This window comes from Nanorana parkeri, unplaced genomic scaffold (assembly GCF_000935625.1).
Source record: "Nanorana parkeri isolate BGI_ZX_2015 unplaced genomic scaffold, ASM93562v1 scaffold823, whole genome shotgun sequence".
Lineage (NCBI taxonomy): Eukaryota > Metazoa > Chordata > Amphibia > Anura > Dicroglossidae > Nanorana > Nanorana parkeri.
Genome location: NW_017307091.1, coordinates 133860 through 146560, shown reverse-complemented (window position 1 = coordinate 146560; position 12701 = coordinate 133860). Strand labels below are relative to the sequence as shown.

The following is a 12701-nucleotide window of genomic DNA, read 5'->3' as shown; positions in this document are numbered from 1 at the left end:
AGAGTACCCTTGTACAAGATCCATGACTGATGAGGCCTTGTGTATGAGACCCCCTCGTAGGAGACCTAGGACTATAAAAAGACCCCTCGTAAGAGAGTGGAGAGTACCCTTATACAAGATCCATGACTGATGAGGCCTTGTGTATGAGACCCCCTCGTATGAGACCTAGGACTATAAAGAGACCAAGACAATAGAGAGTACCATTGTACAAGATCCATGACCGAGGAGACTGTAATGAGACCCACTTGTACAAGAACCATGACCCGTAGCAGGACCCCTCGTACGAGGCCCATTACATTGGTGAGACCCCTCGTACGAGACCCAAAACAGTTGACCGACCCCCTCATATGAGACTCAGGACATTAGAAAGACCGCTTGTAGAGAGACCCCTCATATGAGATCAATGACTGTGTTGAGACCTATGATAGTGGAGAACCCCATGATTGTGATGAGACCCATGACTGTGGGGTAGCTCTCATAGGAGAAAACTGACTGGTGACACCTCTTTGTACAAGATGCCTAACTGTGAGACCCCAATAATGTGACTGAGTTATGGTGCCCCATTATGCCTGGACAATGTGAGTCTTCCTCTCTGTACCTTCTGTGCCAGTGGAGCTGACAGGTTCAAGTGTCTTCTCTTAGGTTCGGGAGGCTCTGCAGTCGGTCCCGGGTACCTATGAACAGTTCCTGAACATCATCTATGAGTTTGAGACGAGCAGTGGTAAAAGGACAGCGGTAGATCTGTACGAGAGTCTTCAGCACCTCCTGCAGGACTGGCCACAGCTCCTCAAGGATTTTGCTGCATTTCTGCTCCCGGAACAAGCGCTGGAGTGCGGCCTGGTGAGTGATGGAACACGACATGCCTCTGTGGCCCAGCACACCATACCAGCACCTCCATATTGTCCTCACACACCGCACATTCTACAAGTAGTGGAGTCATTGTGTACAAAGACAAGTTTCTTATGAAGAATGCCTCTCATGAAGCTTAAGCCCATGTTTACTTTATGAGCTTCTGACCCTTTAATTTAGTAGCCACCTCCAATTTGTTTTCTCGATTTCCAGTTCGAAGAACAGCAAGCGTTTGAGAAGAGCCGCCGATTCCTGCGCCAGTTGGAGATTTGTTTTAAGGAGAACCCTGCTCATCACCAGAAGATCATCAAACTGCTGCAGAGCTGTGCAGAGTGCCCCGTACAGGAGATTGGAAAGGTTGGTGCTGTACCAGGGACGCATCATCATACCTGCATGCCGTCCTGGCACTGCAAAGTGTTGTCAGCTGTCTCTCTCTTTCCTCACCTCTCTCTGTTCATCTCCCGGCAGCTGAAAACTCAAATGTGGCAGCTGCTGAAGGGCCACCACCATCTTCAGGAAGAGTTTTCTCTTTTCTTTGACCAGCTCAGGCCTCCTGCCAGCCGCATGGAGGATTTTGAGGTCATGAACTGGACCGAGGATAAGGAGCACAAAGTAAGTAGATGACAAACCTTATTCTAGCTGACTGGTGAGGAATGAAGGGCCATATTCTAGGTGAGGGATGACGGACCTTATTCTATGTCACCACTCAGGGATGATAGACCTTATTCTAGCTGACTGGTGAGGAATGAAGGGCCATATTCTAGGTGAGGGATGACGGACCTTATCCTACATGACCACTCAGGGATGATAGACCTTATTCTAGCTGACTGGTGAGGAATGAAGGGCCATATTCTAGGTGAGGGATGACGGACCTTATCCTACATGACCACTCAGGGATGATGGACCTTATTCTAGCTGACTGGTGAGGAATGAAGGGCCATATTCTAGGTGAGGGATGACAGACCTTATTCTACCTGACCAGTCAGGGATGATGGACCTTATTCTATGCGATTGGTAAGGGATGACAGATTGTATTCTAGATATTTGGTTAGAGATGACTGACCTTATTCTATATGACTGGTGAGGGATGATGAACCTTATTCTAGGTGGCTGGTGAGGGATGATGAACCTTATAGGGAACTGGTGAGTAATAACAGACCTTCTTGTGAGTGAGAGGTGAGCGGTGATGCACCCTGTTCTAGGGAACTTGTGAGCGCTTGACAGATGTTATTCTAGGTGAATGGTGAAGGATGACGGACCTTATTCCTGATGATTGCTGAGAGAAGACAGACCAATTTTTGAGTAAGAAGTGAACGATGACAGACCTTATTCTGGGGGAACAGTGAGGGATGACTGACCTTATTTTAGTTGAGGGACGACCAACCTTTTTCTGGGTGACTGGCGAGTGATGACAGAGAAGTCAGGGTTTATTCTAGGTGATCAGGGAGGTATGACAGACCCGATCTTAGGTGACCGCTGAAGGATGACAGAAGTCAGAGTTAATTCTAGGTGATCAGGGAGAGGTGACAGCTGAAGGATGACAGAAGTCAGGGTTAATTCTAGGTGATCAGGGAGGTGTGACAGACCTGATCTTAGGTGACAGGTGAAGGATGACAGAGAAGGCCAGGAAAAGGAAGTTTGAGACATTGTCAGATGCAGATAAGCCGTAGTCTGACCTCTTCCAGTATAAAGTGAGAATTACACTGCTGATATCTACCACCAGCTTCACAGGCCTCATGTACCGAGTGTATGACTGAACAAGAAACGGTCATTCTCAGCAGCCAATCTGCGCCTCCCTCACATGTTCTCAGCAGCCCTATCAACAGGAATCAGAGAAGCTGATTGGTTGGTAGAAGGAGACTAGAGACTGTTCTTTGGGCCTTGTACACAAGGCTCCATATTACATTTGAGTGATTATTCCTCTCTATCAAAGCTGCAGCTTGCTGTGTTCTTTGTGACACCGGAGTTGGTGATCATAGTGGGAGAAGGAAGATTGAAATAGTGGGAGGAGCCTGATCGTAGCTGGTGTGGAAGGCGATTAATCGATTATTGAAAAAGTTGACAACTTTTTCTATAATCGATTATGTCGATTAGTTGTTGCAGCCCTAAAGGAAAGTGACAGAACCGTATTGGGAGGAGTCTGATCATAGTGGGAGGAGGAATGAGACAGAACAGTAGTGGGCGGGCTCGGTGATGATCGTGGGAGGAGGAAAGTGACAGAAGAGTAGTGTGAGGAGGAAGGTGGCAGAACCATAGTGGGAGGAGGAAGATAGAAATAGTGGGAGGAGTTTGATCGCAGTGGGAGGAGGAAGGTGACAGAAGGGTAGTACTGGAGTCTGGCAATTTATAATTAATGTGTTTTTTGTAGTTTGATGGATTTGAAGAAGTAGTGATACCGGAAATGGATGAGGAGGAGGAGCCGGGCAAAGTGCCTCCAACTCAAAGGAACAAGAGGAGAAAGGAGGCCAGCCACAGCCAGGACAAGGTGAGGGGGGACCGCTCTGTGCTCAGTCCCATATGGGAGTATGAGTTGGGTGAGGGAACCAATGTCTAAGAGGGGAACCACTCTGACCTCAGTTCGATAGGGGAGTATGAGTCAAGTCCGAGAGGTTCCCTCTGTGATCTCTGTTCGAAATCTGAGAGGGTTCCGCTCTTATCTCTGATGTCAGAAGGGGGACTTGCTCTGGGCTCCATCCAACATCTGAGTATGAGTACGTCTAAGAGGGGAGCGCTCTTAGCTAAGTCTGATAACACTGCTCTGAACTCTGTCTGTGGTCTGAGGGGGGACTGCTCTGAGCTATGTCTGAGGGGGGACAGCTCTGAGCTATGTCTGGGGTCTGAGGTGGGACACCTCTGAGCACAGTGTAATATTTAGGATCTTATTACTGATTTTGGGTAATCTGTGTAATTGCAGGATGGGGACTGGCTGGATGGCGGGAAGGATTGCCCGTGTTCTTGTCATGATGGAGGAACAGAGCAGAGGCTAAAGCGTTGTAAGAGGAGGCTGTGCAGTCACTGCAGCAGTAAGGTGAATCATTGTGGCTCAGTTGTATGTTTCTATGTCTGTCTGTCTGTCCGTGTTGGTAACGGCTCATGTTCTGTACTCAGGCCTGTGATCGTTCCCAGCGGCCAGCAGATGCTGCGTTTCGTCAGGGCTCGGCAGGTAAGTGAGTCGGTCATTTTCCCCTCTCCCATAGAATGATGGCTCACTTGACATTCGGCCCTTTAACTCTACGTCATCCGCTCTGATCCAGGTGATGGCAGGACTATGCTGAAGGCCTCAGGAGAGGAGCGGACAACTGCTGGGACCGCGCACAGATGTCGCTCCACCCTGCATACACGTGGCATCGCTGAAAGCACCAGCAAACAGAGGACACAGTCTAAGGACATTGGGCGCTCTGCCCTCCGAGGGGCCCGCAGACCTAATGCCTCAAAGGATTTGGCTCCTACATTGACAGAAAAGGAGAGCGCGTGCTCACCACAGTCCCATTCCGATCCCTGCACCCCAAATAGTGTGGAAAACCCTGGGACTCCAGTGGAGGCTGCCACCCGCTGCACCACACCGACCGAAATTCCATCTGTTTCCCTCTCCGTCTCCGAACCGAATCTCCCCATTGAGGAAAACTGCGACCTCCAGCCCACCGATCGGGAGGAGCAGACGCTCCCCATGTGTGCCAAGAATATCCGGCTCAGCTCCAGCGGAGAGAAGGTCATTGTGTGGACCAGGTGAGGCGTCAGACACTGTGTCATGTGACACGTCACGGACATAGCTTTCTGATTGGCTGACAGTGATGTATGTAATGTGCAGTGGCGGTTGAACTACAGTAACCCATAGCAACCAGTCGCAGCTTTTTGGGCTGACATTTTGTTGCTCTGTGTTCCTGTATATCATCACCTTTTGTGAATGACCCCTGTTGTCCTTGTTCTCTGATACCCCCATGTTGTGTCTCTGCAGGGAGGCTGATAGGGTCATTCTCACCATGTGCCAGGAGCAAGGAGCGCACGACCAGACGTTCAGTGCCATCTCTGCACAACTTGGCAACAAGAGTCCTCCTGAGGTAAGACGCCAGCCAATCAAATATGGGGTCATGGCAGATGTCTGAAAATGCCAGAAACTGGCTATTCTGCTAATCTTCCGATTTAAAACAATCTTCGGAGGAGTGCTGACTTGATTGGCTGACTACTAGTTTTAGGCCTCTGAATGAGGTTTCTACAGATACTATATGGTGGCTGTCCATACTCCATGCTGCCACAGCAGGATTGTTGCAACATACCGATTGGGCAGCTTTGTGTGTTTGCCCATCAGGGGTGGGGTCACCATAAGCATTGTCTCAGAGGAGTGGTCACAAATAGTATATGGTTGGCAAAATCTATCCCGACTCACAGATCCGTCCCCTGAGCAGGCTTCCGTGAACCATCTGAGCAAACTGGACAGGTTTGTGTCCTGGCGCAGGGATCTGCGAGCCTTCGCGGTGAATTCTTTGGTGACTCGGTGATATCCGTTCTCCATGATCTACGCTAAGGATGCACCGATACTCGTATTCGTGCCGATGCCAAGTATTTGGGCGAGTACTCTTAATCGCCCAAATGCTCCAATACCTGAGTTTCCCAACCAACCAGGAAGCTAGGCGGCGAGTCAATACACGCTTCCTGATTCGCCGGGAAGATGGCTCCATTCTCCCTTGTCGCCAAGTGATGATGGAGCCGGCTTCCTGGCCAATTCAGGAAGCGGGGCAGCGTGTAATGACTCGTCGCCTAGCTTCCTGATTGGTAAGCATCCCGACCAATCAGGAACCCGGATGGCAAGTCATTACCCCCCTCCTGGCTTTCTGATTGGAAAGAAAGCTGGCTTCATGCTCCCTCGTCACCTGGTGACGAGGGAGCAATGGAGCCAGCTTCTCGACCAATCAGGAAGCCGGGCAACGAGTCATTACATGGCGCCCGGCTTCCTGATTGGCCAGAAAGCCGGCTCCATGCTCCCTCGTCACCTGTTGACGAGGGAGCATTTAGACGGCTTCCCTGCTAATCGGGAAGCCGGGTGGCAAGTGTTTACACACACCCCGGGTTTCCGGCTAATCAGGAAGCCAGGTGGTGAGTCATTACATGCCGCCTGGCTTCCTTAATGGGACTTTCTGTAACAGTGAGTAAATAAAAAAAAAAAATCATTACTCGATACTGAAAAACCGGTATCTGGGCATCCCTAATCTACACCTCTCCCCTTAAAGATCTCTTCCAGTGACCCTCATTGCTCCCATCTCAGCCAGAAGACTTATACACGCACATCCTTTGCCTTCTATCACAAATTCCAGTACTCCATCCTGTCAGCCCAGGTCCTGAGGGATAGGGGTCTGTCTGACTCGGCCATTCCTACACCTTTGCATGCCAGAAAGTCGCAAGGTGTACTATTGCACTTGGTGGGCTTACTTTGCCTGGTGCAAAGTTTTATCCTCGGAGATGGATTTTGGTCGTCCTCCAATCAGGGCAGGATCAACATTTGGCCCTGAGAACTCTTGAGGGGCAAATGTCGGCCTTGGCCTTCCTTTTTCAGTGGCCACTGGCTTCTGATTTCTTATTCAAGGCTTTTGTGCAAGGGGTGGCACATATGGCTTCCTCCGGTGATGCCGTGGGATCACAATCTGGTGCTTTCATCTCTCTAGCAAATTTCTATTCGAACCTACCAGAGATTTCTCCCTGACAGATCTTCCATACACGGTGGTTTCCTTGTCGCTATCAGAGGGTGTCGGATTTGGCCCCACTTTCGTGCAAGGAACTGTTCCTTGTGATTGACAATGATAAGGTTCTTCTCTAGCCCAATGATTTCTTTCCTGCCCAAGGTCGTGTCCTTGTTTCACCTTAATAAAGACATTGCCCTTCCTTCTTTTCCTTTCTCTGAAACATCCTAAAGTGGTTGCCTTCCATTTCTTGGATTTGGACTGAGTTGTCAGAGTTCACCTCCTAGGTCTGGCAATCTGATTGCCTGTTTTTCCTTCCTGAAGGACCTCGCAGGGGTTCCATGTGTCTCGTTCCACCATTTCTCGTTGGATTTGACATGCCTAGTCTGCTAAAGGTGAGGATCTGTCTTTTCCTGTCAAGGTGCACTCTACTAGATCTGTCAGTTACATGCTTCCTGTGTCCTTCAGCGGATGAGACACATGTTTGTAGTCACCATAAAATGCTTTTCTTGGAGTCTGTTGAGGAACACAGGCCCTACCCTTGTGTTTGTGATCATGTTCTTGGTACTGCTTTCCATAAAACTGAGACATACTGGTAGGAAGAGGGGTTGTCCTGGGCTGCCATTGGTCCTTTGTTTGCCAGTGTCCCAATCCTCCTGTAGGTGGCAGCAATAGACTTGAAGATGAAGATTTTACATTATTATTTTTCATGGTATAAAGGTGACAGTAAATCTTTGTTCTCCCGGCAGGTGGCTCAGCGATTCCGGGAACTCGTCAATCTCTTCCAGACCGGCTGCGTTACCAGTTCTGATGAGGAGGAGGAAGAGGAAGAGGCTGCAATAATAGGGCAGAATGTGTCAGACCCAGAAGCTGCCCGGTCTGAGGAGGATTAGAATAACATGGACATGCCTAGTCTGAGGAGGATCACTTTGACATGGACATGCCTAGTCTGAGGAGGATCACTTTGACATGGACATGCCTAGTCTGAGGAGGATCACTTTGACATGGACATGCCTAGTCTGAGGAGGATCACTTTGACATGGACATGCCTAGTCTGATGAGGAGCAGTATGACATGGACATGCCTAGTCTGATGAGGAGCAGTATGACATGGACATGCCTAGTCTGATGAGGAGCAGTATGACATGGACATGCCTAGTCTGAGGAGGATCACATGGACATGATAATTGTACAGATTGTTTTTAGGATATATTATCTGTGACATTAAATTGTCAGTTTCTGGATCTGTGTATTGCGAATTGCCGTTTATTGCCCTCCCCTGTGTGGTGATGGTGTATTACGCTGCATATGTTGTGTTGGTCACCGTTCTCACCTCCCCAATAGCACTGAGCAAGGCTGTGCAGGTCATTGATGGTTTGTTTAAATTCCTCTAGTAAGCCAGCCGTGGAGTAATTGGCCTGTCTGACGTCCATGTTGGTGACCTTATCAGACACAGCCTGTAAACTCAGACGCAGGGTGGTGGAGGAGCCCCTCCAGGGGTCTAAAGAAGAAACCACAGTGCACGGTGGGGGAAGCGGGTATCTGACGCACCCGGAAGTGTAGAACGCTGAAGATTCTGACAGACACCATAGATCAGGAAGATCAGAAACTGTGGCCCCCAGGGAGGAGAGTATAATAACTGCAGTTAGGAAATGTCCCTGAGGTTGAATGTATAGCACTCCGCAACCATCTCCTGGGAGATACAAATGAGGGGACTGAGGTGCTATTCCTCCCCCATCAGTACAGATACAAAATGTGTCCACACAGGGCCCCTGGGACCTCCACACAGTGGAGAAGAGAGTTGGTGTGGCCCCATAACTGAATGATGACTACATGGCACCTTACCTGTGAAATCTGTCAGCAGTTCCTCCACTGTGCAGCCATCTCTGGTCATTTAGCGGGAGAAGAACTGACGAAATTTAGGGCCCAGGGTGCAAGGGACCCCCAGGAGGTGGAAAAACTCAATATTGTTAGATATGCGCCAATACTGGTATCGGTGCTGACACCGAGTATTTGGGCGAATACTTGTACTTGCCCCAAATGCTCTGATACCGGAACTTCCGCTAAGATTTCCTCTGACTGGCAGTGCCGTAGGGGGATCATGGAGCCAGCTTACCGGGCAATCAGGAAGCTGGGTGGCAGGTCACTACCCGCCGCCCGGCTTCCTGATTGGCCGGGAAGCCGGTTCAATGCTGGTTGTGATTGGCAGGGAAACCGGCTTCCCAGCCCATCGAGCCAGCCAAACAACAAGGAGCCGTCTCCCCGAGTAAGCAGCGAGTCGCTAGGCCCCCGGGTCCAATTCATATACTGTTCTGTATTGCTGTATAATGTATTACTGGGATTTGTAGTCTCCCTACAGCTGGTGCCATTCTGCATTAGAGTGTAAGCTCCTCTGTACAGAGACTGATGTGGCTGGCTTAGTGTTCTCTATACAGCACTGTGGTATATGTCAGAGCTATATTAAATGTATAGCAATAGTATGTGACTGGGGGGACATTAGAGTGTAAGCTCCTGTGGTGCAGAGACCGCCATGGGGTTGGGGAGCCAGTTTGTTCCTTAGGTCCATCACTGTTTTTCTGTTGGTAATAAGTGCAGTACAGCACTTGGTACGGTCCCGGCCCTCCCTCCCCTGTAACTTGGTACCTTCCTGTACATGCAGGAAGGGGGGTTTTCATGAGGCGGAGCTTAGTCTGTATAGGCTTTACCAAAGAGCGATCAGGCAGTGGAGCAGAGTCGCTTGAGTGGTAAGGTAAGTGTTTTAGCAGCCTGACTATGGGGAGGGAGAGGCCTAAAGCTCTGTAAGGGGCCCCAAAGTTTCTTATGGCAGCCCTGGCTGAACTCGCCAAATAACTTTTCATCCACGAAGATCTTTATTGAATGCAGCAGGTTTGTTACAGCAGACAACAGGATATAGATGTGTGATAATATTTGCAGGCCAAAGGTGGTAATGTTTTCCCTATGCAAGTGTATCACGTGACCTCGATATAGGCAGCCATGACACCAAAAATGATTACTTCCACAAGAATGAAGAACATCACACACAGGGAGGGAATTCAAAAAAGGAATGGTGCAATAACCAAAATGACCTCAAGATGGCAGCACATGAATCCGCTATACTACTGTAACAGCAACAACACACCACATAGCTGGAGTCTAGGAGACAGAGCCAACTGCTGGATCAGGATGATGGACAGCACCAGGTGTATGGGCTTCATCACGTAATACGGAATGTCGAGCGCTGGCAGGCACATCTCACCATCTGATCACAGGGAAGGACTGTGGCTTATGACAGAGCAGAGTTATTTTGTCCGTGGGACACATCGAACAAGTCCGGGACTGTTCAGAGGTATGGTCTTTTCTTGGTGGTTTATCCAACTAAGGGGAAAAGGGGCCAAAGCCTGCTGCAAAAACTGCTCCTGACAGTATATGTGCTTTTGTTCCCCGACCATTATATTCACTGCCAGTGTCACCAGTCCTCACCCTGCTATCTGCATGACTGCCAGTGTCACCAGTCTCCACCCTGCTATCTGCATGGCTGCCAGTGTCACCAGTCTCCACCCTGCTATCTGCATGACTGCCAGTGTCACCAGTCTCCACCCTGCTATCTGCATGACCGCCAGTGTCACCAGTCTCCACCCTGCTATCTGCATGACCGCCAGTGTCACCACGCTCCACCCTGCTATGTACATGACTGCCAGTGTCACCAGTCCCCACGCTGCTATCTGCATGACCCCCAGTGTCACCAGTCCCCACGCTGCTATCTGCATGACTGCCAGTGTCACCAGTCTCCACCCTGCTATCTGCATGACTGCCAGTGTCACCAGTCTCCTATTTTCAGAGAGTAATTCACATTAATATATAAGGCAGCAGAAAAACAAATGTATAAATATTACGAGTATTTTTGTACTCTGATGTGTGTGTTGGGATGAAGTTGCATTAGAGGAACTGAAAGAAGATATCTACAGCTGTCTTGTGCTCAGCAGGTTCCTCAGTAGAGGAGACGTACAATGTAGGGGGACGTTATATCCCAGTGTGTATATCTGCTTAGAATGCTGGACACCCAGGAAGCAGCCCAATGCATCGCTAAGTGTACACAGCTGCAGTCATATTAACTCTGTGAGAGGATTGTAAATGTGAAAACTGCAGACTTCAGAAAATGAAATGACATCACACAGGACAAAACAAGTCATGTGACCATTATACCTCGCCCATCAGGCATCTAGGGTTAGAAAGACTTTGAATCATTTACCTTTTAGATAGAGGTAAACAGGGTGGACTTTGCCAGGGCCGGATTAAGAGCATCACGGGCCTGGTGCTGAGCATTTCGGTGGTCCGTTTTATGGAAATGTCGAAGGTCACCAGGGCCCTCTTCCTCCTGTCCGGGCTGTGATTTGTAGTCTCTCTACAGCTTGGAGTCAGTGGTGGAGCTCAAGGGCCCGGCTGTAGCTGTGAGCCTGGTAGATCTGCCACTGACTCCAATACTGCCAACTATAGAGGACTACAAATCCCAGTAATACATTACAAAGCCCTCCTTACCATCTTGTCTTAAATTGTATTGTGACTAATGTCTTCCTTATATTGTAAAGTGCTGCGCAAACTATTGGCGCTATAGAAATCCTGTATAATAATTATAATAAAAGCAATGCAGAATACTGCCAACTATGGAGGACTGCAAATCCCAGTAATACATTATACAGCAATGCAGAATACTATGATGCTACATACTCTGTGTTGCTCCGGGTTCACGGGCCTGATGTCTTCAGGGTTTCAGGAGGCTGTTTAGGCTCTAAGGGGGCCAGTTCAGGCTCTCAGGGTGCCAGTGCGGGCTCTCTGGCGGTCAGTGCGGGCTTGCCAGGTATGCCAGGAGTAATGGGGTGCTGCTCTCTATTCAGGTGGTGACCGGCCGCAATATGGCAACGGTGGCCCTCTATTCAGGCATATTAGAGGGCCGCTTGCTGGACCTCTAGGGACCCTAGTAAATGAACTTTGCACGATATTCTAATTATTCGAGTTTCACCTGTATATTCCCTATGGTCTTAGCTCCATCTGGTGGCCATATTGCAGTATTACACCATATATTGTATTAGACCAGGGGTGGCAAACATAAGGCCCGCCGGACCTTGTAATGTGGCGCGCACAGCGCTTCCTGCAGTCAGGATGGTGGAGCGGTGAGGGGGAGAGAAGCCGCGCCCGCAGCTGTCAGGATGGCCGAGCAGGTAGGAGATCGGAGCCGCTGTCATCCTGTCAGTTTCAGGATGACAGCGGCTCTGTGCGTGGCAGAGCGGGGGATGGGTAAATATCAGTGATAATTACCGGTCCTCCGTGTGAGAATTGGTGTCTATTTACCCAACGTGACCCCGACTCTTATATTTTAGCAAAAATATGGGTGATAAATGGGTGTGGTTACTGGGGGTGTGGCCGCTATCACCAGTAGCAACTGAATGCAGAGGCAACTATTTATGATAAGAGTAGATGCATAGTCCTATACAACCGGCCTTTGAGGGTAACCATACTGCTGATGCGGCCCCCGATGAATTTGAGTTTGCCACCCCTGTATTAGACCTATAAAGTAAATACACATTTCTTTTTGTCATTATTTACACAAAATGAACATTTCACAAATATTTGCAGGACGAGGAGTGAATTATTTATAAATAGACCTCCTTGTGTTGTTATACAAAGTATAAATGCGTCCTTAGAGGACTGCTATGTGGCACTTTTCTTGATGACGGATGACTTTTTTCATCTTTCTATATACATTTATTAATGTTGCAGACTTTTACAAACAGATATGATTTCATTGCGTGTCTCTGTGTTCAGGACAAACCGGTTTCTGCTCTAGATGAATGGATCACAAACACAAATATGGAAAATGAAATATACCCCGGGCCGAAATTACCTGGTAAGCAGCAATACATCATGACATGTTTATGGAGAAATACAATGACAGCCTAGTAAAGAAATTACAAAGTGTGAATATTAAAATGTATTGTAGAAACAATCTTCTTTTTAGGAACGTTTTATTTTTTTGTACTTGTTTTAGACATACTTCAGGCAAGTGTTGTCAGTGTAATGTTATGATCATCTGATCAATCTGGATTTTTAAAGAGTTATTTAAAACGCCAGTTATTTAAAAAATCAACCCATGCAAGGGTTAAGTGCTCATATTGGTCTAGCTCTA

General features: G+C 48.6%; 2 protein-coding genes across 2 annotated transcripts in view; both read left to right on the top strand.

The window, feature by feature from the left end:
* Positions 1 to 7414, top strand: part of LOC108794213 (GON-4-like protein) — a 32432-nt gene extending 25018 nt beyond the window's left edge. The window contains 6 exon segments of the mRNA XM_018565215.1: positions 3218 to 3334; positions 3764 to 3877; positions 3958 to 4012; positions 4104 to 4575; positions 4805 to 4907; positions 7271 to 7414. Of these exon segments, the coding sequence (XP_018420717.1) occupies positions 3218 to 3334; positions 3764 to 3877; positions 3958 to 4012; positions 4104 to 4575; positions 4805 to 4907; positions 7271 to 7414 (1005 nt within the window).
* Positions 7415 to 9748: 2334 nt separating this feature from the next.
* The window catches only part of LOC108794212 (NACHT, LRR and PYD domains-containing protein 3-like), a gene marked incomplete at its 3' end in the record, with an annotated part of 134507 nt that continues 131554 nt past the window's right edge, over positions 9749 to 12701 (top strand). The window contains exon 1 of the mRNA XM_018565214.1: positions 9749 to 9866. Coding sequence (XP_018420716.1) covers positions 9749 to 9866 — 118 coding nt within the window. The remainder of the gene's footprint in view (positions 9867 to 12701) is intronic.